This window comes from Sinocyclocheilus grahami, unplaced genomic scaffold (genome assembly GCF_001515645.1).
Source record: "Sinocyclocheilus grahami isolate Dianchi unplaced genomic scaffold, SAMN03320097.WGS_v1.1 scaffold917.1, whole genome shotgun sequence".
Taxonomy (NCBI): Eukaryota; Metazoa; Chordata; class Actinopteri; order Cypriniformes; family Cyprinidae; genus Sinocyclocheilus; species Sinocyclocheilus grahami.
Window position 1 is genome coordinate 293496 of NW_015506096.1, and position 27582 is coordinate 321077.

The 27582-nt window shown below is 36.3% G+C and overlaps 1 protein-coding gene across 1 annotated transcript in view; it reads left to right on the plus strand.

Moving 5' to 3' along the window:
- Positions 1 to 27582, plus strand: part of LOC107564227 (serine/threonine-protein kinase mTOR) — a 181439-nt gene that overhangs the window by 68571 nt on the left and 85286 nt on the right. The window contains exon 29 of the mRNA XM_016249242.1: positions 24531 to 24606. Within this exon, the coding sequence (XP_016104728.1) occupies positions 24531 to 24606 (76 nt within the window). The remainder of the gene's footprint in view (positions 1 to 24530; positions 24607 to 27582) is intronic.

The window sequence follows — 27582 nt, forward strand, 5'->3', positions numbered from 1 at the left end:
GTTACAGCTCTGAAATGTGTTATTTTTTAAATGACTGGGTAAAAAACAACAACTTTTTTTCCACTGAACACGATATATTTTGTTTTTGAGCAACATACAGAATATTAGGAACAGTAGAATTTGTTTATTTTTTCTTTGATTTGTTTCCTAAAAATAAGAAAAATAAAGACTGGCATCTTTCTTTAACCTAAATCTGTAATTACAGTTATTTAATTTTAGTTATATAATTCATATACAGTACATAACATTTATATCATTTCATATCATTAAGTTATATAATTTCATATACATAATTTGATTTAATAATAACCCGATTTGAAGCAAAAACAGAATGTTCTGTTCTGACTAGCTTTGTGAACTTATACTACATGCCTGAACGAAGCAAACAGCAGAAGCTCTGAATGAGACGCAGATTCACTCTCTGACAGCAGGAGGCGCTTCTGGAACACCCGATACGGCATTTCCTTGGTTACTGCTGTAAACAAAGCAGCACTGCGCTGAAACACTGCTTTAATATGAACTATACAGAGACGAGATTAAAAGAAAATACCACATAAAATCTTTTCTGAAGACAGTCAGTTCCCCTCAGAAGCAAATTCATATAAACCCCCAAATCAATATTGAGGATTTTCTTCCAATAGTTCGTGCATCATGAACAGTGAGTGATCTGCCTGCTACAGTATTTTTCTCTGTGCGTCCATCTTCAGTGTCTCTGGCCTGTGTGAACAGGCATTTACAGACTTCATATTTTCACATAAATTACATTTTGGAAAACGATTGCATTGCAACTAGGGATGTGCGGGTCTAGTCGACTAGTCGACTAAACGGTACAGCTCCTACTAGTCGACACTGAAAACAATATGTGGGTGTCAACCTAAAGTAATTTTGTGCTGCACTGAAGTGATTGATAGATTCAGTGGTTATAAAGGAAGCTCTCTTTGTTTGCTTTATATATAATCCTGAGTTTGAATGATGTGAATAAAATGCTGCTAGCTACAGTTTCTGGACTGACAGACATGTTCAAATAAATTTGAAACTGTGATGATTGACAGTGACAAAGACGGGGGGAAAAATTATATACTGTTTGTCAAAATAGATCTGTGCACTTACCCTTGGAGTGTAAATGCAGATTAATAGACCTGCCACTTGTTTATGTAATATATAATGTGTTTTTTTGTTCTTCATTTTATTGATAATTAATCCTTAAGACCTTGATTAGGCTGTTCATGTGTGTTTAATTGCTTTTGGAGCTAAAAGTTGAGAAATCCTTTGCTAAATTTATTTTAAAGTTATTTACTTAAAATGTGTATTATCAATAATAATAACAGTCTAAAAGTTGTAATTAAAGCAGCCTTTAGTCTGTTGGGATTTGTCTCTACTAACTTTTCACATCTAGACTTACTGTACTCCATGCTTTACTGTAGGAGTGCTGTTAATTGGATGGTGAGCTGTACTGGATTTCCGCCAGACATATCGTTTGGTGTTGAGGCCAAATAATTCAGTTTTAGTCTAATTTGCCTCAAAATCTTCAAGGTGTGTTTTGGCAAAGCTCAGTCTGACTGCATGTGGCCTTTCTTGAGGAGTGGCTTTTTTCTTGCAACCCTCCCATACAAGTCACATTTGTGGAGAATTTGTGATATTGTTGTCGCATGCACACAATGACCACTCTTTGTCATAAATTCCTGCAGCTGCTTCAGAGTTTCTGTAGCTCTCGGTCGCCTCTCTGACCAGTTTCCTCCTGCTCTTTCATCTAGTTTGGAGCAACGTCCCGATCCAGGGAGGGTCTGTGTCATACCCAATACCTTCCACTTCTTAATAATAAACTTCACTGTGCTTCTAGGCATTGATAAAGCCTTTGAATTTTTTCTTTTTTTTTTTGTATCCATCTCCTGACTTGTGCCTGTCCACAACTTTATCCATAGTTGATTGTTTGCTTTTGTTGCACTACTAAGGAATGAAATACTCCAGGAAAACTATTTTCATGCTGAGATAATCAAAATGAGCACAGCTGATCACAGTTAAAAGTCAAATGGCTTTGTGTGCCATTGAGAAGGTGATCAGCTACACCTGATTGAGTCATTTTTAGGAGGGGGTGATCCTTTTTCCATCTCAGTGAATTTTTTTTTTTTTTTTTTTTTTTTGACATTTTGGTTTTTTTTTTTTCCCTTGGTTTTATATATATATATATTAGGGATGTAACGGTATGAAAATTTCGTATCACTATTATAGTGACCAAAATGATCACGGTTATCAGTATTATCACGGTATTGTTCAAATGTGCTTCAAAAGTACCGACACATAAATCACTTCACCAAGTTTTATATGTAAAGATCAACAAACAACAAATAAAATGAATTTTTGTTTGCATAATCACTAAAACAATAAAATTGCCAATGATGTCCGAATTTTAAATGATAACTTGACTGACAACAGTTTAAGAGCATGTTGAAATATCTAATGTAAATGTTCAAATAAAGCTTTGAAAAAGTTGAATAAAAAGGCAAACCTCACATTCAGCCTTTAAATAAAGAAAGATATAAGTCAAAATGATAACTGATTAATAAATTATTGTATGTATTTTATCTGCTCCATAAATAATTCTAGATGATTTATCTGAATTGTTTAAATGTGTAGAATCCACATAAGCTTGTTTTTCATCAACCGGTCAAAATTTACAGCAGGGCATGCAAATTCTGTCCGTTTTTGGCCAGAAAGAAACTGCACACAGGCTGAATGTAAATATAAGTCTCTGTAAAGCCACTCACTGACAGCAGGTGGCGCTTATGGAAAAGCTGAATTACAGCTGTTTCCTGTAAACTCCGTGGACAAAGCAGTATTGTGATTAAGAATACTTCCTTTATGTAATACATAAAGGAAGTATTCTTAATCTCTGCTCCATGTAATACATAAAGGAAGTATTGTGATTAAGAATACTTCCTTTATGTATTACATGGAGCAGAGATGAAAACAAAATGCCATCGAATCGTTTCTGAAGACAGTCAGAACCTTCAGAGGTACATTCATATAATTAATTAATTCATATATTCGACAGTCAGAACCTTCAGAGGTACATTCATATAATTAATTCATTCAATATATTCATTTGTATTATAATTCCCTTAGCACTCTTTTAAAACCTCCCAGCTTTTCTGCCCTGTTTTCACTCAAAACGAAACTACTCTGCGTGCTGTGCGCACGTGAGACTGTGCTTTATGCTGGACAGTATTTATTTATCGCGAGTTGCTCAAATCGCGGTAATTTTATACGGTTTAATGATAATTAAAAGATGAAACGGTAATACTAACCGTGGGGAATTTTTATCATGATTTATGGTCAAACCGGTTATCGTTACATCCCTAATAAATAAATATATATATATATATATATATATACACAAAGTTATTAAATAATTCCAACTGTTTTTGCTGTGGTACCAAAAGCCATGAAAATGTACTGGTATTAATGCCGACTACTGAAATTGTGGTATCATGACAACACTAATGACAGGTTTATATTCCCTCTTATTCAGACAACAAAAGAAAACAGATGTCAGGGAGCTGACAAAAAAAAACACTTATAGCCAAGACACACTCTTGTAACAGTAATGATACTCTTAAGAGGGTGTTAGGAAGCTGTTTACGATGTCATACTGCTGTGTGAGGCTGCAAGTGTCTGGAAAAAGAGTCAAATGAAGGGTCTTTGCATGCCTTTTTTTTTTTACACATTGTTCTTCTTTACCCTTGTTTTACCAGTCTTATACTGATTAATATTTACACATCTATGCAATGTGTGTACATTGCAGTGTTTTAAGATTCATTGGAATTTGCATACTAGTGCACGTTTTTTAAAGAATAATACAGATTTGTTTCTGAATATATTTTATTGCAGAATATACATTATTCGGGAATGTGCTCCACAACTCAAAGGTGCTATTAGTACAGCTGAAGTCAATGAGGATGTTGTCTGATTGCCATCGGCCACAGCCAGGTGTCCAAATGTTTCTCAGCAGCTTTGGAAGCTTCAGACTGTCGCGAGTCACCATGTGTCTGCTAATTAACGTTCTTTAGTTCAGCTGAAATGTGTTCAGGTTGATGAGAAGCATTTTCATCCTAAAGTCCTAAAGCTTTCAGACTATCTGCCTCTGAAGTGCACAAGGTTTTTTTTTAAAAAGCACTTCTAATTGTTTGGCTAAAACTGTGTTCTTCAAACAAAACTTACTTTACTCATCTGTGAGTATTTTACATGAAATGAATCAAGATTATTATCTTCACATCCTCCGCCAGACATGCTCTGGCTGACCCTCAGCATTTCACTGTCATGTGTGTTTGTATACTGACCCGAAGAGTGAGGATTGTGCCTGTTCTCAGTTGTCTAAATTTACTGTCGAAACCATTGATTATGGAGGGCTACTTATTATTTATTATTATTATCATTTTTTACTTTTTTTTATCTTTCCAATTTTCAATAAACTCTCAAATTAATTCAAATTAACAAATTAAGATTCCGTTTACACCTAGTAATGAAATCCGCTGTGGATGATCCAGTCACAAGTGGCTATATACGTGTCATTTCAAAGAAGCTTTACAAAAAGTTCTGCTATGCACTACTGGTTATATAGTACTGTATAACTAGTATAGTACTGTCTATAGACTCTGTGTGTCAGAGACACAAGTGCAGCCATCTTTGGAATTTTGTGTTTGAACTTCCATTTTTCCGGTAGCTCTGTAATATCAATGCTGAAGTGAATTTGCTTATTGTAGAGTTAACAAAAGTGATCCATGAGCATTGTAATGTTTGAAGTGGATGTCATAACAAATGTCATTAGACTGGGAAGATTTTCATTCATAAATTTGTTTATGAGTTGTTTATCGAATTTACCTTCATGCTGTGGAAATGCAAACTGGAAGAAAGAAGGCAACGAGTGCAGCGCTGAAAAGGGGCCGGGCTACATAAGGTCTATAATGCTTTAATTCATAACATTAAAGCATTATAGACATAGACATATTAACATAGAGCCAGTTTTAGGGCCAGACAATTTATAATAACGGTGTAAATGGTTAACTGTAATTCAGATATATAAGTGAGAGCAAGCAGTTTTTAATGAAAATATGATTTGTTTGACCATTGCTATCCACGTTTCCAGCAGACGTTTTATTACAATGAACTAGTTATAATACCGCTTACATAATCTTATGTAACACAATATCACTTCTTCCAGTGGTGTTTGTGGTCAGACCACAAGGAGATCCACAAGTACCTTGTGTCAGGAATCCCACATGTTGGAAAAATAGCACCAGACTTAAGTAATCAAATGGAAACTATTGTCTAAGCTGTATGTCAAGCGTTTCATGAATATTATTAGAGGAATGAAGTGATTGGCAACAAGTTTTGGGTTCACCCTACTTCAATTATATAATCTCAACTGACTTTGCGGTGTTGTCTGAGCTGAATTGGGAAGGAATGGCTTAATCTTTTATCATGTGCCATGAGGGGAGGAAATGGGAAACATTTAAACATCTGGATTGTTTTCATTCATTGCACTGTAGGTTAACTTATATTTTTTCTGTCTCTGAAAGCTTCTCTCTGAAAGATTCCCAGAGAAAGTTTGTCATAAGCAGACTATTTCATCAAACCAAAATCAAAGCTGAACACAGCAGTGCTCAATTACAGTGCAGTTTTGACATTTTTACCACTGATGCTGGTCGTCCTACCCATAATATAGTCCTTACAAAGGACAACTACTGCTACTGATCAACATATCATATACTGTAAACTTGTGTGCTTTCCTCCAGCTGTGGCAGCTCTGGTTCTGGTGCAGACATGGACATTAAATTTGTTTGTCCACTGTCTTTTTTGTTGGTGTCGTCATAGTTATCCACCCTTGTTTTTTGCAGTGGTTGCAGAAAGTATGCAGTTCTTATAAAACTAACCAGTTATTTAATAAGACATAAGTACCTTGGACACAACAATAAAAAACAAAAACAAATCCAGATTATTCCAGATATCACTAGGGTTGGGTAACGAAACCCGGTACCAATATGGCACCTATGTAACCGGTATGTACTAGAACCGAATCAGAATGCAGATTTCGGTGCCATGCCTGAGCGATCGATTGAAATATTTGTTCTCTGGTTCTCCAAAACGGATGTAAGCAGCATCATCACCGGCACCGCACGTGAAAAATAATTTCCCGACTGAGAAAATGCACGTGAACTCAAGTCGGAAAGCTCTAATAATACAAATCTTTGTAGTAACGTGAGTGTGCATGTTGTTTTCACATTCCGACTTAAAAGCACAACTCGGGAAATGAGAGCATCCGAGGAGCGTGTGAATGCAGCAATTACACTTGCTCTGATGGCAGCAGGTAGCCTTCCGTTAACTAAGCTAAACATGCTTAAATTAAAATGCCTAAATCTAAACTTCCCTTGTATTCACATTTCTAAACTTGTTGTCCAACAAAAGAGAATATTATAACCTCTTTACTCCACAACACCAGTCAAATGCTTCCTTTTGTGATCAGATGTGGCTTCTTGTCACAGAATGAGGCAGAAAATATGTTCTATATGCTACTTTAAAAAGAATACATCGATTAGCAATAAATTAGGGTGACCATACGTCCTCTTTTCCCTGGACATGTCCTCTTTTTGAACCTACAAAAATGCGTCCGGCCGGGATTTCTTAATTGCCCAAAGTGTCCGGGATTCAGCTGTTTTCTTAATCTCGCTCCGGCTGAATCTCTGACTATAGCCGCCTGCTCCCGCAACATGTGTTTCGCTCCCGCTATTTTCGTGTCCACTCCTTTAAACATTCTAACATTGTATATTTTGGCGCATCAGGGAGCCGCTCTCAGGATGAGGTGTATTTAAATCTCTTCTGAATGAGCGTTTGCGCCGTTTACTTTCACTTTCGATTTCGACACTCGGTGTAAAGGGAGCACATCTTACAAGATCAGATATTTATCAATGAGCTCAGGATCTGTGGAGCAGCAAATACTCCAGCATGGTCTGTTCTGTTTACTCAGTTACAGCTATAATAGCGATGTCTTTGTCCATATTAGGGACTTCCTGGAGGGTCATGAGTTCCGCTACTTCTGAGACTGGATATGTGTATTTTCTGTGCGAGTGTGCCCTCTGACAGACATCATGTGTTTATAGTGCTAATGGCCAATCCATAATTTTTGGGGGAATTTTTATTTATTTATTTTTTAAATAAGTATCTGTTCAGGCACCGAAACCGTTTTAAAAGTATCGATTTGGCACTGGTATCGAAAAAAAAAAAACGATACCCAACCCTAGATATCACAAATCCACACAAATTGTGCAGTATATGCTTAACACCCTATTTCTTTAAAGAACAATTATGTCACTGGGGAAAGACATGCAGATTTTTTTCTATTTCACGAAACTCAAAAGAATAATTTCTTTTCTTTTCTTAAAACTGTTTAATAAGTATTCTTTGTAGACATTTTCTACTTGTGTCTTCTTTTTTAACAATGAGTAAATTAACTTATTAACTTAAGTTATTGTTTTAATAATTTTTTTTAATGAATCATGGGCTTGTCAGTTGACAACTGTCAGTCCTTAAAGTCAGAGATGTTTTCTTCAAGTTGACTTTATTGTTGGAGTGATGCCGTGCAGGCATTCATTCAGCTAAATAAGGTGTTTGTTTGTTTGTTTGTTTGTTTGTTTTTGTCCGAGTTGACCTCTGAGGAGAAGACTTTTTAAATGTGAAATGTCTACTGCATTAAAACATAGGTACATAGGTGTTAAAACACCATCTGTGAGTGCAGAGACTTTACAGTCATGACCTCACAGTGTCCCTGTGTATGACAGGGATACAGGGATTGATCCGGATTGGAGGTGGCGATATGAACAACTGAACATTAGTTGTTAGACTTTAATACCAATGCTAAGTTGCCTTCTATTTGTGGGGTATAAGATGATTGAAAATGATGATTGAAAAGTCCATTTGTGTGTTTCTGTGCAAAAAGTGCAGAAGAAACAATGTTTTGTCAGAAAAGAAACATCGCTGAATGTTGGATGCCCCAATACTGAATATTAAACTCCCTAAATTTACTTTTTGTTGACTTCATACAAAAAAAAAATCTTAAATCACTCAAAATTGCTTGCCCCAATAGTACTGTCCTGAGACACTTTGAATCCAATGTATAGCAGAGCTTTAACCAGATGCCTTCCTGCTTGCTACTTTTAGAAACCGCATGGTAGCTTGCACAAAGACATTCTTGCAGCTACTGTTTTCTCTAGACTGACCTCAGCAGTCCTTTCATTTAATGCCAACTGAACTGAGCAGGTAATCGTGTTCTCTCTCGAACTAATCGAGCATGTAATGGTTTGAATGTTCTGTTTTTTTAAAGCCCAGACTTTACAGTTTCTCAGAGAGAACTGAGTGTGCTGCCAACCAAAAACATTTAAATAAAGTTTTAACATAACACAATGTTGTAGGCATGCCCAATTATTTTGTACCATACAGCAAATATGGACAATATGCATTCCACATTTCTGCAACACAAAAACATGCATTTTCGATTTTTGTATTCACTGAATTTAGACAAACTTTTACAAGAACAGTAGTCAGCAAGAAGCAATGCCTTCAAAAATCAATCAGATGAAGGCATCTCATGAGACAGGAAGTGAAGCTAACTTTGGATTTGGACGTGCCTTGATGCCTTTCTACCTTGGAATGCGTCCTCCGAATGCAACATTTTAGAGCATTTGGTCGCAGCCGATATTTCAAATATATGCTCTTTAACATTCTATTCATCAAAGAACCCTGGAAAAATATATCACGGTTTCGTCTGACCGATACCCCGATCGAGCAGAAAATGCCAGTATTGGAGCGATACTGATCCTGAATATCGGATTGGCGCACCCCTAGTAAATTCTTTGACACAACACACAGAGATTAAAAGCTAATATTGTTTAACAATCGGCTCTGAAAGCAACATTTAATAATTTAGCAGACACTTTTATCCAAAGCAACTTACAAATGAGGACAATAAAAACTGTCAAACCAACAAAAAAGCAACAATAATGCAAGTGCTGTGACAAGTCCCGGTTAGTCTAATGCAGTACACGTAGCAAGATTTTTTTTTTATGTAATAAAAATAATAGAAATTAGAATAGAAATAGCTAGTGTTAGAGAGTCAAGTTATTATTATTTTTGTTTAATAAACAAAAAGAAAACAAGTAGATAGAAAAGAAAAAAGAATAGAGAAAACTAGTGTTAGAGGGTTAAGTTTTTTTCTTTTTCTCTTTGTTTTATCATTCAGAACATTTATATGTTCTGTTTACTCAGTTACAGCTATAATAGCGATGTCTTTGTCCATATTAGGGACTTCCTGGAGGGTCATGAGTTCCGCTACTTCTGAGACTGGATATGTGTATTTTCTGTGCGAGTGTGCCCTCTGACAGACATCATGTGTTTATAGTGCTAATGGCCAATCCATAATTTTTGGGGGAATTTTTATTTATTTATTTTTTAAATAAGTATCTGTTCAGGCACCGAAACCGTTTTAAAAGTATCGATTTGGCACTGGTATCGAAAAAAAAAAAACGATACCCAACCCTAGATATCACAAATCCACACAAATTGTGCAGTATATGCTTAACACCCTATTTCTTTAAAGAACAATTATGTCACTGGGGAAAGACATGCAGATTTTTTTCTATTTCACGAAACTCAAAAGAATAATTTCTTTTCTTTTCTTAAAACTGTTTAATAAGTATTCTTTGTAGACATTTTCTACTTGTGTCTTCTTTTTTAACAATGAGTAAATTAACTTATTAACTTAAGTTATTGTTTTAATAATTTTTTTTAATGAATCATGGGCTTGTCAGTTGACAACTGTCAGTCCTTAAAGTCAGAGATGTTTTCTTCAAGTTGACTTTATTGTTGGAGTGATGCCGTGCAGGCATTCATTCAGCTAAATAAGGTGTTTGTTTGTTTGTTTGTTTGTTTGTTTTTGTCCGAGTTGACCTCTGAGGAGAAGACTTTTTAAATGTGAAATGTCTACTGCATTAAAACATAGGTGTCCTTTCATTAAAACACCATCTGTGAGTGCAGAGACTTTACAGTCATGACCTCACAGTGTCCCTGTGTATGACAGGGATTTATGATTGGATCCGGATTGGAGGTGGCGATATGAACAACTGAACATTAGTTGTTAGACTTTAATACCAATGCTAAGTTGCCTTCTATTTGTGGGGTATAAGATGATTGAAAATGATGATTGAAAAGTCCATTTGTGTGTTTCTGTGCAAAAAGTGCAGAAGAAACAATGTTTTGTCAGAAAAGAAACATCGCTGAATGTTGGATGCCCCAATACTGAATATTAAACTCCCTAAATTTACTTTTTGTTGACTTCATACAAAAAAAAAATCTTAAATCACTCAAAATTGCTTGCCCCAATAGTACTGTCCTGAGACACTTTGAATCCAATGTATAGCAGAGCTTTAACCAGATGCCTTCCTGCTTGCTACTTTTAGAAACCGCATGGTAGCTTGCACAAAGACATTCTTGCAGCTACTGTTTTCTCTAGACTGACCTCAGCAGTCCTTTCATTTAATGCCAACTGAACTGAGCAGGTAATCGTGTTCTCTCTCGAACTAATCGAGCATGTAATGGTTTGAATGTTCTGTTTTTTTAAAGCCCAGACTTTACAGTTTCTCAGAGAGAACTGAGTGTGCTGCCAACCAAAAACATTTAAATAAAGTTTTAACATAACACAATGTTGTAGGCATGCCCAATTATTTTGTACCATACAGCAAATATGGACAATATGCATTCCACATTTCTGCAACACAAAAACATGCATTTTCGATTTTTGTATTCACTGAATTTAGACAAACTTTTACAAGAACAGTAGTCAGCAAGAAGCAATGCCTTCAAAAATCAATCAGATGAAGGCATCTCATGAGACAGGAAGTGAAGCTAACTTTGGATTTGGACGTGCCTTGATGCCTTTCTACCTTGGAATGCGTCCTCCGAATGCAACATTTTAGAGCATTTGGTCGCAGCCGATATTTCAAATATATGCTCTTTAACATTCTATTCATCAAAGAACCCTGGAAAAATATATCACGGTTTCGTCTGACCGATACCCCGATCGAGCAGAAAATGCCAGTATTGGAGCGATACTGATCCTGAATATCGGATTGGCGCACCCCTAGTAAATTCTTTGACACAACACACAGAGATTAAAAGCTAATATTGTTTAACAATCGGCTCTGAAAGCAACATTTAATAATTTAGCAGACACTTTTATCCAAAGCAACTTACAAATGAGGACAATAAAAACTGTCAAACCAACAAAAAAGCAACAATAATGCAAGTGCTGTGACAAGTCCCGGTTAGTCTAATGCAGTACACGTAGCAAGATTTTTTTTTTATGTAATAAAAATAATAGAAATTAGAATAGAAATAGCTAGTGTTAGAGAGTCAAGTTATTATTATTTTTGTTTAATAAACAAAAAGAAAACAAGTAGATAGAAAAGAAAAAAGAATAGAGAAAACTAGTGTTAGAGGGTTAAGTTTTTTTCTTTTTCTTATCACAAAAGAAAACAAGTAGATACAAGTAGATAGAATAGTAATAGAATATATTGTGCTAGTGTTAGAGGGTCATGTGTAGATGTAAGAGAAGTGTGTTTAGCCATTTCTTGAAGAGTTTGGCAGGTCATTCCTCCAGCAGGGAACAGTTCAGTGCACAGGTTTCGCTCTCCCTCTAGCCATCGTCTCTGCGCGGTGTAACACTCCACTCATTATTCTGGTCTATGAATGTGCGTTCCGCTGAGTTCCTCACGGCCCGTGCGAACATGGAAAAGCACCGGGAAAAAGCAAAGTCCGCTCAAATAATGCGCCGACAGGACATTTCTATGTAGTTCCTGTTTGCAATAGTGCTACTGTGCTGTAACATAGTGTAGTACAGCTGTACTAGGCAACGCTGGTAAAATGACGCTACCCTCTCGTGACGCTATGCTCTGATCACATGCTCTGATAATAATATATTTTTAGGACTATACATTATTTGGATAATTAGTAAAAAAAAAATCAGTTTATAGACTAGTTGCAGAGGTTTGATAGAACTGGCTGGAAGACCTGTCGAGTGCATTGCAATTGGACAGAACAAGAGCTTGAACAAGGAGTTGTGTAGCATGTTCTGATAGAAAGGGCCTTCCTGATGTTGTATAAAGCAAATCTGCAGGACTGGGCAGTTCTAACAATGTGGTCTGTAAAATTCAGCTGATCATCACTCACAACTCCAAGGTTCCTGGCTGTCATGGAAGGTCTTATGGTTGATGTGCCTAGCTGGATGGAGAAATTGTGATGAAGTGTTGTGTTGGTTAAAACCACAAGCAGTTCTGTTTTGGCAAGGTTAAATGAAGGTGGTGGTTCTTCATAGGGTTGTGCCGATAGACGATAGTATCGTTTATCGACGATAGTCAGAGATATTGACGATAGCAGATGTCTTTGTTGATAGTCAAGACGATATTAGCCTCATTCTCCTATAAATGTATTAAATTATTATTATTATTAGGCGGCCTATTATAATCCAGCTATTATTATCAAATTGCCCCGCTATTTCACTTCAGCAACGCATTTCACACTCGCGCAAATGAGGATTAGAGCCTGTAGCCGGTGAAGGAGTCTCCGACCACAAACACAGAAGTACATTGTCTGCTGATATAAGGTATTTCATTTCACTTTAACAAGTAATCTGAATGGCCTATATATGTGCAATATTTTAACCGAGCCCTCACTAACTGAGTTTAATGCCACAGCTATGTTAGAATGCATTTCATTCTTGTTTCTGCGGCGGTGCGTTGGGCTGCGCATGGGGTGCACGGTCTGCAGCGCTGTATGACTGATGGATCCGTTCAATTTAACTTTACTCCAAATATATGAACTTACCTGTTTTAAATACTATTATATTTAACGTGTTCGTTTATGTCCAATATTTAGTGTTAAACTGTTGGTCTTTAAAATAAACGCACGCACACAAGCATACCCGCACAAAAAATATAATGTGTCGGCAATCTCACGGGGTGGCGATATGACTATTTGAAAAATGACCATATCGCCCAACACTAGTTCTTCATCATCGTCGGATCATCAGGATGGAATAAGAGGTAAAGTTGAGTGTCAAGAGCATAGCAGTGGTGTGAAAAGCCATATTTCTTAATTACAAAACCTGGTGATGCCATGTAGATGCATCTTCAAGAATCGGCTAAAAACACATTTCTTCCATCTTTATTTGACCCTCTAACTCTAGCACTCTCTATTCTAACTCTATTCTTTAAAAAAAAAAAAAACTTGCCCCTTTTAGACTTGCACTCTATTCATTTACTAACTGCTTGTTTTCTTTAAAAAAAATAATAAAAAAAAACACTAGCTTCTCTAATTTTTTTGTATTCTATTTGTTTTCTTATTTATTATACAATTAACAAAAACAACAAAAAAAGGTCTCTAACACTAGCTTACTCTATTTTTTTCTATTCTATCTGTTTTCTTTTTTTTTATTGTATAATTAAAAAATAAAAAAAACCTTGCTAAGTGTACTGCGTTAAACTAACTGAGACTTGTTATAGCACTTGCATATCATTGCTCTCTTGTTGATTTTGATCGCTTCCATTGTCCTCATTTGTAAGTCGCTTTGGATAAAAGCATCTGCTAAATGATTAAAAGTAAATGTAATGTAATGTAAATGTAGATAGAGAAGAGATGTGGTCTAAGAACTGAGCCCTGAGGAACACCAGTTGTTAAATGTTGCAACTTGGACACCTCACCCCTTCTAGATACCTTGAAAGACCTATCTGAGAGGTAAGACTCGAACCGTGTCAAAAGCAGTGGACAGATCCAGCAAGATAAGTACTGAAGATTTGGAAGCCACTTTTGCCAGTCTTAGGGCTTCAACAACCGAGAGTAAGGCAGTCTTGTTTGAATGTCCACTTCTGAAGCCATACTGGTTGCTGTCCGGTACATTGTTCTGTATGAGAAAGGCAGGGTTATGGTGTTTTTACAATGAATGGAAGAAGGGAAACCGTTCTGTAGTTTTCTAAAAGTGCTGGGTTAGAAGGGGGTTTCTTAAGTAGTGGTTTTATCCGAGCCTGTTTAAATGCTGAGGGAAAGACAATAATGTGAAGAGATGTGTTAGTGATGTGAATGAGTGCATGTACAACTGAAGGAGAAAGGACTTGAAGATGAAATGGAATAGGATCAAGTGAACAAGTAGTATTTTTGCTGGTAAGATGTGTTTGGCAGTTTATGGTGTGGAGAATTGTGCACTGATGGTTGTAATTTTATTAATGAAGAATGTGGCTAAGTCATCAGCTGGGGGGGGGGATAAAGGTGGGATGAAAATGTTTTAAAGGGCATGTGAGAGTTAGACTAATTGTTAATTTTGTTGTGATAGTATGTCATTTTAACAGTGGAATAGCAGAGGAGTGGCCGATGCACACTAAGGTCAGTAGGATTTTTTTACATCAGATGGCCACAACAAGTAACATCAAATCTTTTCTTGATATAAATTGCTAAACCCCACTGTAGGTCATAGCTTGTGATTGTTCTATCAAGCCATTACTCAGATATTACAATGACTACTCAACTCAGATTTAAAAGCAGAAGGAACAGTAATAGAGTTAGAGCACACTTTATCAAACCCACGTCAAACTTACGGAAACTTAAAAACAAACAAATAGTCTTAAAAAAAATGTTTTTTAACTTGTACACTTTCCAGTTTGTATCCAGTTTTTCTGTTTTATAACAGGTGAAATGTGATGTCATGAAATGGAATAGAATCAGATATTTACTTGGTTGAATGCCAATAGGAGTAGAACCACTAGAATAATGCACCCAGCACTTATATGTAGCATACAGACTCTTGTCACCAATACTTACTTTCTAGCTTGTTTTTTGCACTTTCCAACTTTCCTTGCCAAGTGTCAGAACATTTATTTTGACATCACCTAGCAAGTATGTTGCCCCCAAGGGCTTTAAAAAAGCAGGAAAGCGACAGCAACTGTAATGGCTTATGGGCAGAAGTGCAAATGTTCCATTCAGTGTTCTCTCTCGGTCATTGCATATGTTACTGACGCCTTAGATTTCATGGTGGAAAGGGGCCTCCTTGTAACAAATACAGTAATAAATAGAGATGAGCACAAGTACTCAGTTTCTCAAAAGTAGCACCAATATTTAATTGTAAACTCACAATATTTCAAACTAGGGCTGTCAACCTCACTAACTGAGTTTAATGCCACAGCTATGTTAGAATGCATTTCATTCTTGTTTCTGCGGCGGTGCGTTGGGCTGCGCATGGGGTGCACGGTCTGCAGCGCTGTATGACTGATGGATCCGTTCAATTTAACTTTACTCCAAATATATGAACTTACCTGTTTTAAATACTATTATATTTAACGTGTTCGTTTATGTCCAATATTTAGTGTTAAACTGTTGGTCTTTAAAATAAACGCACGCACACAAGCATACCCGCACAAAAAATATAATGTGTCGGCAATCTCACGGGGTGGCGATATGACTATTTGAAAAATGACCATATCGCCCAACACTAGTTCTTCATCATCGTCGGATCATCAGGATGGAATAAGAGGTAAAGTTGAGTGTCAAGAGCATAGCAGTGGTGTGAAAAGCCATATTTCTTAATTACAAAACCTGGTGATGCCATGTAGATGCATCTTCAAGAATCGGCTAAAAACACATTTCTTCCATCTTTATTTGACCCACTTCAGCAACGCATTTCACACTCGCGCAAATGAGGATTAGAGCCTGTAGCCGGTGAAGGAGTCTCCGACCACAAACACAGAAGTACATTGTCTGCTGATATAAGGTATTTCATTTCACTTTAACAAGTAATCTGAATGGCCTATATATGTGCAATATTTTAACCGAGCCCTCACTAACTGAGTTTAATGCCACAGCTATGTTAGAATGCATTTCATTCTTGTTTCTGCGGCGGTGCGTTGGGCTGCACATGGGGTGCACGGTCTGCAGCGCTGTATGACTGATGGATCCGTTCAATTTAACTTTACTCCAAATATATGAACTTACCTGTTTTAAATACTATTATATTTAACGTGTTCGTTTATGTCCAATATTTAGTGTTAAACTGTTGGTCTTTAAAATAAATCTACTTTTGATTTTCACCGTTGACTGCAGACATTTTAGACTGACAACTTCCGTCCTCCGATGCGGCAAACTTGTCACAGGACGTGCGGTCCTAATAGCGATGTATGACTGTTGTATCTGAATATATATGAACTAGCTGTTTTAAATATGTTATATTTAATATGTTAATTTATCAGTATGTTTGAAAGTGTATTATTTCAATTATTGGTGCTTTCATAGGCTCTCTCTCTTGCGCGCCCGCGCGGTTTAAAACACCACATAGTTATGAAATAGCCTGTGATAAGTACAGAGAGTCTCTCTCTTGCAACCACCCACCCACCCACGCACACACGCACACAAGCATACCCGCACAAAAAATATAATGTGTCGGCAATCTCACGGGGTGGCGATATGACTATTTGAAAAATGACCATATCGCCCAACACTAGTTCTTCATCATCGTCGGATCATCAGGATGGAATAAGAGGTAAAGTTGAGTGTCAAGAGCATAGCAGTGGTGTGAAAAGCCATATTTCTTAATTACAAAACCTGGTGATGCCATGTAGATGCATCTTCAAGAATCGGCTAAAAACACATTTCTTCCATCTTTATTTGACCCTCTAACTCTAGCACTCTCTATTCTAACTCTATTCTTTAAAAAAAAAAAAAACTTGCCCCTTTTAGACTTGCACTCTATTCATTTACTAACTGCTTGTTTTCTTTAAAAAAAATAATAAAAAAAAACACTAGCTTCTCTAATTTTTTTGTATTCTATTTGTTTTCTTATTTATTATACAATTAACAAAAACAACAAAAAAAGGTCTCTAACACTAGCTTACTCTATTTTTTTCTATTCTATCTGTTTTCTTTTTTTTTATTGTATAATTAAAAAATAAAAAAAACCTTGCTAAGTGTACTGCGTTAAACTAACTGAGACTTGTTATAGCACTTGCATATCATTGCTCTCTTGTTGATTTTGATCGCTTCCATTGTCCTCATTTGTAAGTCGCTTTGGATAGCACTCTATTCATTTACTAACTGCTTGTTTTCTTTAAAAAAAATAATAATAAAAAAAAACACTAGCTTCTCTCATTTTTTTGTATTCTATTTGTTTTCTTATTTATTATACAATTAACAAAAACAACAAAAAAAGGTCTCTAACACTAGCTTACTCTATTTTTTTCTATTCTATCTGTTTTCTTTTTTTTTATTGTATAATTAAAAAATAATAAAAACCTTGCTAAGTGTACTGCGTTAAACTAACTGAGACTTGTTATAGCACTTGCATATCATTGCTCTCTTGTTGATTTTGATCGCTTCCATTGTCCTCATTTGTAAGTCGCTTTGGATAAAAGCATCTGCTAAATGATTAAAAGTAAATGTAATGTAATGTAAATGTAGATAGAGAAGAGATGTGGTCTAAGAACTGAGCCCTGAGGAACACCAGTTGTTAAATGTTGCAACTTGGACACCTCACCCCTTCTAGATACCTTGAAAGACCTATCTGAGAGGTAAGACTCGAACCGTGTCAAAAGCAGTGGACAGATCCAGCAAGATAAGTACTGAAGATTTGGAAGCCACTTTTGCCAGTCTTAGGGCTTCAACAACCGAGAGTAAGGCAGTCTTGTTTGAATGTCCACTTCTGAAGCCATACTGGTTGCTGTCCGGTACATTGTTCTGTATGAGAAAGGCAGGGTTATGGTGTTTTTACAATGAATGGAAGAAGGGAAACCGTTCTGTAGTTTTCTAAAAGTGCTGGGTTAGAAGGGGGTTTCTTAAGTAGTGGTTTTATCCGAGCCTGTTTAAATGCTGAGGGAAAGACAATAATGTGAAGAGATGTGTTAGTGATGTGAATGAGTGCATGTACAACTGAAGGAGAAAGGACTTGAAGATGAAATGGAATAGGATCAAGTGAACAAGTAGTATTTTTGCTGGTAAGATGTGTTTGGCAGTTTATGGTGTGGAGAATTGTGCACTGATGGTTGTAATTTTATTAATGAAGAATGTGGCTAAGTCATCAGCTGGGGGGGGGGATAAAGGTGGGATGAAAATGTTTTAAAGGGCATGTGAGAGTTAGACTAATTGTTAATTTTGTTGTGATAGTATGTCATTTTAACAGTGGAATAGCAGAGGAGTGGCCGATGCACACTAAGGTCAGTAGGATTTTTTTACATCAGATGGCCACAACAAGTAACATCAAATCTTTTCTTGATATAAATTGCTAAACCCCACTGTAGGTCATAGCTTGTGATTGTTCTATCAAGCCATTACTCAGATATTACAATGACTACTCAACTCAGATTTAAAAGCAGAAGGAACAGTAATAGAGTTAGAGCACACTTTATCAAACCCACGTCAAACTTACGGAAACTTAAAAACAAACAAATAGTCTTAAAAAAAATGTTTTTTAACTTGTACACTTTCCAGTTTGTATCCAGTTTTTCTGTTTTATAACAGGTGAAATGTGATGTCATGAAATGGAATAGAATCAGATATTTACTTGGTTGAATGCCAATAGGAGTAGAACCACTAGAATAATGCACCCAGCACTTATATGTAGCATACAGACTCTTGTCACCAATACTTACTTTCTAGCTTGTTTTTTGCACTTTCCAACTTTCCTTGCCAAGTGTCAGAACATTTATTTTGACATCACCTAGCAAGTATGTTGCCCCCAAGGGCTTTAAAAAAGCAGGAAAGCGACAGCAACTGTAATGGCTTATGGGCAGAAGTGCAAATGTTCCATTCAGTGTTCTCTCTCGGTCATTGCATATGTTACTGACGCCTTAGATTTCATGGTGGAAAGGGGCCTCCTTGTAACAAATACAGTAATAAATAGAGATGAGCACAAGTACTCAGTTTCTCAAAAGTAGCACCAATATTTAATTGTAAACTCACAATATTTCAAACTAGGGCTGTCAAATCAAATGATATAATATGCAAATAATGACAATTTATCAATTGTGAGAGAATCATGATCTCTATTCTAAGTAAAAGAAAAGAAAAGGAAAAAAAAGATTATCAGTTAATCCAGAATTGTGCAGCTCTATTAGTTACTGAGATTACTCTCACCATTGTGCCAACAAATCTGTACATTTCATCTGGCACAAAATAAAAAGCGATACCAAGCATAGCCTCGGGAACGTATTTTGAGCAGGGGGGGCTGCGGAAAAAAAAGGGGGGAGGGGGTGTCGAGTTTTAAATGTGCAATACACAGGCTTTGTCCAATAGTCGGTGTTGCAAGAAATAAAAAAATAAAATCAATTTAGTTCAGCTGGACATGGGACGCTACAGTTCTGAGGCACCGCACGTCTGTTCCAAGCAGCTTGGAGCCGCAGGAGTCACGTGACGAGAGTGAAGCGAAATGACGGGTGGCGGATCCAAAAGCGCAAGAGAACTTTTGTTAATAAACGTTTCATTTCTTCGTTTAAGACGAGTTGGTCTTTATTGTTGCTGTGTTTTCATTAAAAAATAACAATGAACCACAAACTAAGCATTCGTTTTAAATAAGGGAAAGCTTATTTATTTTGGTTACAACATCTTCAATTTGATAATACGAGTTAGAGGTTTAATAAATGCGAATTTGCCATTGTACTACTATATGACTGATCTGTATGGAACGATATTCCGGACAATTTTCAAAAGGAATTGCAAATTGTATTTTCAATTGCGTTTTCAATATGTGGACGCATAAATTGTGACATAATCCAAATGCAATTGCAAATCCTGCATTAGCATTTGCATTTGCGCTTTCGCGAACGCACAGTGACTGCCACATTTCAAATGAAAAAGCAAAGTCCATTTGCAACTGTATTTCCCATGTCTTAGGAGTTACGAGCCAGTCATATGTAAATAGCAATATTAATGACCAGTCTGCTTTTTCACTCTCGCTGCGTCACGCATGTAACCTGCCAAAACTCTAATGGAATCGCAATTCCTTTTGCATTTGAATTTCCGACGTCTACATGGAAAGCTGTCAATCAATGTGAGGGGGCGGGGCTATACTAGGGGGCGTGTTTGTGTTGGGAGGAGACGTCACTCACAGACGACCGCGCCGAATGCGCTGATCAATGGAGGTAATCGGTAAAGGCTCCGCTAAAGGCAGCTACCAATCAGTTTCACACCTGTGTGAACGAACAGACAGTGCAACCTTCTTGGCACAATACATAATTATGTCTTTTTTACCCCAAATGTAGCGATTATCCCCTGCTAACAGCGGGAGCCACAACGGTACGCACAATAGGTCAATATTCACTATTAACCAAACGCTTTTCACCTGTCTCTGCATCTCTCCCTGTTTACCCTCACTTACACTTTTAGTCCGTAGTTATCTATTTTAGTTTTAGTTACAGTTGTAGTTGTAGTAATGTTGTCATTTTATTAGTTTTTTATTATGTATATATAGGCTTTTTATTAAGTTTTAGTTTTATTTAATTTGAGTTATTTCAGTACTTCAACATACAAAATGGAAATGAAATAATATATATATATATATATTGAATGTATTTATATATATGTACATGTATATGTGTGTGGCTGTACATACACATATGTAGTTGTTTTTTGGTGTTTGGCTTAGTGTTATGTTAGAATCATTATTATACTCATACCTTTTGTTCTTTTCATATTTTGAATTGTTTTTTAGCTTTTTTTTTGTTTTCATTTAAATGTTTAGTTTTGAAATGTTGTATGCAATTGTCATTTTTTTTTTAAATGTCTTTTATTTTCTTAAATGTGTATATATATAAATATATATATATATATATATAGTATTTATAGAGTTTTAGCTTTTATCGCAATTGAAAATACAATTTGCAATTCCTTTTGAAAATTGTCCGGAATATCGTTCCATAGATCTGTTTTAATAACAATGAACCACAAACTACGATTGTTTTAAAAGAGGAAATCCATTATATTTGCGTTACAAATTTTATGACTTTTGAAATTGTATTTTATTGCTGATGTAACAGGGTTTTTTATTATATATTGAATCAACCTTAAGCATTAGTTTTGATCCACGAAAAGATATCGCTAAAGATCAAGATGCGAGAATGCGACATAGTTGCTGCTGAGGTAAATGGACTCTTTTGCTCTTTCTCTGTTTTTTTGTATGTTTTTTAATGAATCTAGTGAGTCAATGATTCAGTTACCCATTCATAAAACAGTCACTCGCTTTGTTCCTGAATGAATCAACTGTTTGAACGAATCATTAAACGAATGATTCAGTGACAAAGACAGAGATTTGCTGCCACCTACTGACAGTTTGTTTCATTTTTAAAGTATAATTTCAGTTATTTAAATCATTTAGTATTTCTTTATTCAAAACTTTATATTTAAAACATTGATTTCATAACATTGTTATTATGATTTTATAATAACACCTCCCAGCCTCAATAAATAGTCTGTAAACATGTGGAAATGCTGCTTTTGTGTTTTTCTGTTTCACCTCTGTATTGTAAAGATTAATTTTGTAAAGATGAGACGTTTTTCACTGCTTTCACACAGCTAAAACAGACAACACAATCACCTTCCTCAATGTAATGCAGCCACCTCCATTTGTCGAACCAGTTTGTATTGAATGAACAAGTAAATGTCTCTCTTCCGAACTGCTTTCCAGAAAAACTGAAGTTGGCTGGTTGATGTGGAGTGATTGCCTCGACCAAATTAATAACGCTAGTATTTTGTGCTGGTACTGCCGCGGCGGCGACGTTCATGTTACCTTGAATTAGAGCAGCTCCTGAGCCCAGATCCGGGGGTGATGTGGTGGTCGCTTTGTAGGAGCTGTTGCAGTTGCTGCTGCTGATTGGCTGCCCACTAGGCATAGGCTCCAGGTCTGCTTCCTCATCCGACTGATCCACCAGCTCAATGCTCTGTCTCTTTTTATTTTGTTTGGACTTCGCGGAAAAATCTGAAATGCGTTTTTGCGCCATGTTGACTGGTGTATTTTTAAATCTTCAATGACGGATGCAGACATGGTGACGTTACGCGACAATTGTTGCTTATTGTCATTAAGCTTTTTTCCCCTATGATTTTAATGAATATTCAAATTAGTTTTATTTCTTTTTTGTCACAAAATTAAAATTTATCTTTACGTTTTTAACACCGCACCCCCATTTTTTCTTTAGCTCCGAGCCAGGGGGTGCTGCAGCACCCATACTTCCCGCGGTAATGATACCAAATGATACCAAACTTGGTCGGATGATCAGAAATCCCAGACACATATCCGCCAGGCACTAGGTGGTGCTCTAATAAGCACTTTTGCATTTTGGTTCATCACTTTGAAATTGTAAGGGCTAGTAGCAAACGTATTTTTCCCCTCAACTAATCTGCAAAACGTATATCTTCGATTTCTATTTGTGGCATGAAATTGCTTGCACTATTTTCGATTTTCTGAAAACCTACTTCTTCGAACTCCACTTAGGCTGTTTGCCAGTCTTCACCAATCTGTGTACAAAACAGCTATAGATTATGCTAGCAAAATGTTGTCAAAAAATGCTGATATGTAGAAGCATTGCAAAGATATTAGCAAATTAAATTGTCTGCCATCACACGTTTTAACAAATGAACCTATATTCGAATGCAAAAAATAACAAAAAAACAAACGCTCTTAACTCCACAGCCATATGATAAATCAAGTTCAAAATGGGTATGCCCCTTCTTTGGGGCAAATAGTAACATATTTTTCAAGTGTTACTCTCATAACCAAACAAACATTGCTGCCAACAGCCAATCAAATTTCAGCATCTTATAAAATCAAATCTGACTGGCCCACTATTGTGAAAAATGGCAGACACTTAGAAGGTATGCTTGTTTAAGCTGTGTATCAAATTTGGTGAGAATCGGCCACAATGTGGTGCTATAACATGTTTTTGCTAATGATGCTTACATAGGACCAACAGTTAAATAAAGTTAAAGGGGTCATGACATGGGTTTTTTGGTTTGTTTTATTATGTTCCCTTAGGTGCAATTATAATATTACTATAGTTTTTTGGACGAAAAACTTAAAATATTTAGTGATTTATGACCTTTTTCCACCCTGTTTCTCATCCTCTGACTCAAACAGTCAGTTTTGGGTGGGTTTCCCCTTTAAGAGTTCAGTGTAACCGCCCACTATTATGATTGGCTAATGTTTTTTAACATGGGGCCTGAACATGATGGACTCTGAAAATAATATGCAAGTAAACTAAGTAAAAACACTGTGATTATTCAATATGAATTAAACCGCTATTAATATTTTAAAAAGTAGTTTTTACATTAACTACATTACTTACAGTTTGCAGTGTCGTTGTTGGGTCCAGAATAGTCGGCACGGCCTGATCTTTGAGCAAAAGTGTTCTGGCAAGCATTGCAGTAGCGATTTGTTCTCAAAACAGTCATCCATGAAATGTAGTGAACACACGCGTAAATTAACACTGACGTGACTGGGACGTTCGCAAAAAATAAACTGAATCTATTTTTCCCTGACATCTGGATCCTTCGGCAGCGGATTCAAACATGTTGTTTTTCCACAGCCAGGAACGGCACATCTGCGTGGCATCGCAATCTTATTGTAAACAGCTACTTCTTCAGACCCACTCACTGCACGTCGACTGAACACCTGTGGGCGTGACAACGATGTGATAATGCAAAATTAGGTGTAGGTGTCTTGCGTTGGAGGTGGTCATATGCAAACGACTGGTGCTAGGTGACGTCACCTTGCCCCATAGGATCCATAACGAGCCATATTTGGAGCTTGATTAAATAAATGCTTTGTTTATATTGGGGAGGATGTCTTAAGCTATGAAACTTGAAGGAACTTTTGATGGTACAAAGACCTTTTATTTGCCAGAAGATCAAGGCAAATTTGGTTTCTCATGTCATCACCCCTTTAAATAAAGCTAAAGATACATACCCCGAAAAATACTTGTTTGATTATTCTGTCAAATATTCAGGGAGTCATTGTGTCATAAATGCTGTTTCTTTTTAGTGGTGTTGGTAACATACATTTTTTTGGTACAAGTTACAAATGTTATTGTTTTATTAATTGGTTTTGTATGATTTTTTTTTTTTTAATGATGGCTTAATTTCCTTTCGTTGGGGTTCCCTTATCCCTGTAAAAGCAGATGTATTGGCAAGTCTGGCAGTCATAGAAAACTTCATACAAGTGCTTCCAGATGGGAAGTTTTTTTAATTGGTCATTAGAAGGATCATAAATATAACAGTAAAATATTTGTCAGGCCATTTATTGTGCGAATTTACTGACTAATTGCTTATGTGCTTGGAGATACTACCATTTTTTAGTGTTATAAACTTGTATAGAATTGTTGTTTGTAGCTAATCTCAATTTCCATAATCATATTTGCAATATTAAAGATTTAGAGTGTACACTAAAACATTGTATTCTTTCTTTTTAGCATCAATAATAAGCTCCAGCAGCCAGAGGCAGCATCAGGAGTTCTGGAGTATGCCATGAAACACTTTGGAGAATTGGTAAGACCTTCCATCCCTTATTAATCTGTGTGCCATCATCATGCATTTACTTCATAAGATGGTGTGAATCTCACTAAGCCTTTTAAGAAAGGTCTTGGTCATATCACCTTAAAAAATATTTTAGATGTTTTTTTTGTTTGTTTTTTAATTGTTGTGATGAGAATTGAGGGGCTAATTGCTTGATTGTCATAAAAATAGTATCTGTTTGTCTTGTTTCATCTGAAGTTAATATTCTAATAGTTAAACAAGTGTTTTGTAAGCATTTACAGCCCTAATTCCAGAAAAGTTGGGACGTTTTGTAAAATGCAATAAAGCTGTAACGATTCAGTCCACTGAAGGCGAGCGTAGTGAAGAACCCATGTGCAGTTTATTTACAGGCGTGATCCAAACATCCAAAAAATAAATGAAGACTAGAGACACAGACTTAACTTGACGAGGCATGAACAGACTTGACGAGGCATAAATAGACTAGACTCACTGACAGCGGGTTACAACTTCAATACACGACAAGGAACAAAGGCAATGACATGGCTACTTATAGCAAACAAAGAGGGTCACATGACATGAACAAACCAATGGGAAACAAGACACATGACCTAGGCAACCAATCAGAACATGACACAATGAACAGAGGAACCAATAGCATGAAGACAAGAGGGCAAGGGAAGCATGACACTAACAGCATGAAACAATTACAAAATAAAAGACATGAAAACATGAACATGACAAAACCCAAAACAGACCTTACAAAAGCCAAGAATCTGTGATTTGCTAATTCAATTTAACTTTTATTTAATTGACAAAAGAACAAAGAAAATATTTTGATGGCTACAACATACTCCAAAAAAAGTTTTGAAATTGTTCACAGTAAGCAGGTGAATTGGTAATAGGTGAGGGTATCATGTTTGGGTATAAAAGGAGCATCTCAGTCTTTGCCAGCAAAGCTGGATCATGGCTCATCACTCTGTGACATATTTCATGAGAGAAGTGTCAAACAAATCAAAAATCACATTTCTCAATGCAAAATCGCAAAGAATTTATTTCTTTTACCAACTACCATGCATAATATTGTGAAAAGATTCAGAGAATCCAGAGAAATCTCAGTCTATGTAGGGTGAGGCAGGAAACCTCAGTTGAATGTGCATGACCTTTGTGCCCTCAAATGGCATTGCATAAGAAACCGTCATGCATTAAATATGATCATGTCATGTGTTAAATATAGCCACATGGGCTCAGGAGTACTTCGGGAAACTGCTGTCACTTAACACAGTCTGCTGTTGCATCAATAAATGCAACTTGAATCTCTGTTACTCTGGGAGAAAGCTATACATCAATTCTATGCGGTGATGCCGCAGGGTTCTCTGGGCCAGAGCTCATCTCAGATAGTCAAAAAGAAATGTGTGCTGTGGTCAGATGAGTCCACATTTCACCTGGTTTCTGAAAAAAATCGATGTCGACTTCTCAATCTCAAATATGAAAGGGAGCATCCAGACTTTCATCAGCAACAGATGCGAAAGCAAATGTCTGTCATAGTATGGAGAGGCAGCAGAGCAAACGGTGACTGGCATATGTGCGAAGGTGCCATTGACATGGAGGCATATATTGAAATTGTACAGAGACATAAAATGTCATCAAGATGATGTTTTTCATGGGAAGTCCATGGTTATTAGAGCAAGACAATGCCAGGTCTCATTCTGCATGTGCTACTACAGCGTGGTTTCGTAGACAGAGTGACTGTGCTAGGGGTGGGTATGGGGTTTGTTACGTCAAAATATTTCTGTTTTAAACCATGAAGGCTGATAATAAGCAACGTGCAAACTTTGCACAAGAGCTATGCCTGTGAACGTTTTAACCTCAGTCAATTATACAAAGTGAAAGTAAAAAAAGTACAAACTGACGCCGCTTTCGGCATCTGACGCTGCATTAACGGCGAATATTCTCTCAGAGACGACAAGCGACGAATCTACTTCAACATATGTTGATAACGGCATATAACTGTCTTGAATTATTCCTTAATATTTCTCTTATGGCCCATGCATAGTGAAAAAAAAAAGAGAAATGTATTTTGCGTTAAACAGGTTATTTTTGAAAGTCGGTGCTTGAAATAAAGCTGCTCTTAATTTTCATTGATGACTGCAGTGTTAATAATTTTAATTACAGACCTATAATTAATTGTATAAATGAATAGACCTGTTTTAAAATAGCTTTTTAAAAACATTTTCAATGAGGAGTAAGCTAATAGCCTAATCTTTTATTATCCTCATAGCGCGTCAGTTATGCGGTGATGCTCTATTAAATTATTGCAGGGCAAATTAACGGGGAGCACGGGGAGGTTATCATGGGGCCCCTCAACACGGGACACACATACAAATACAAATCTAAATCAATTCACACATGTGTGACAATTTGCAAATACAGACTTAACAGTCAGTTCATAAATGTAAAACATTCAGACCTTTTGTGCACACTTGTAGTTTTTGTGAATAGTGTTTTGCATTTGTAAAACATTTGGGCCTCATATTTTGCAAAACCTCTGCTCACCAATGTAGTAGTTTTTAAAAAGTCATAATAGTCAAAATAGTAATATTATTTTTCCACAGATAATACTCTAGTTTACAAAAAAAACTGTTTATGTAGAAAACCTACTAGTTCTTAAGAAATCTAATGTGTCCTTATTAAAGTACAAATTCAGCATCTTTTTTTTCAGTTGAGTAGCGCTGTATATGGAATCAGAATAGTATAGAAAGTAGGGATGTTCATTTCAGTAATTTTTCCTAACTGACAACCGATGCTCGTTAACCGTTAACCGACAAGATCATTTTAAATTAGAATTGAATTCAATTAGAAAGGATAAGTGTCTGTGAACCGTTAAAAATACTAACATTGTTTAATTTTACATGCGCAAAAAGCAGCAAACAGAACATGAGGATTCACATAACTATCATTCATAATGGTTCATTATCATAATAAAATACA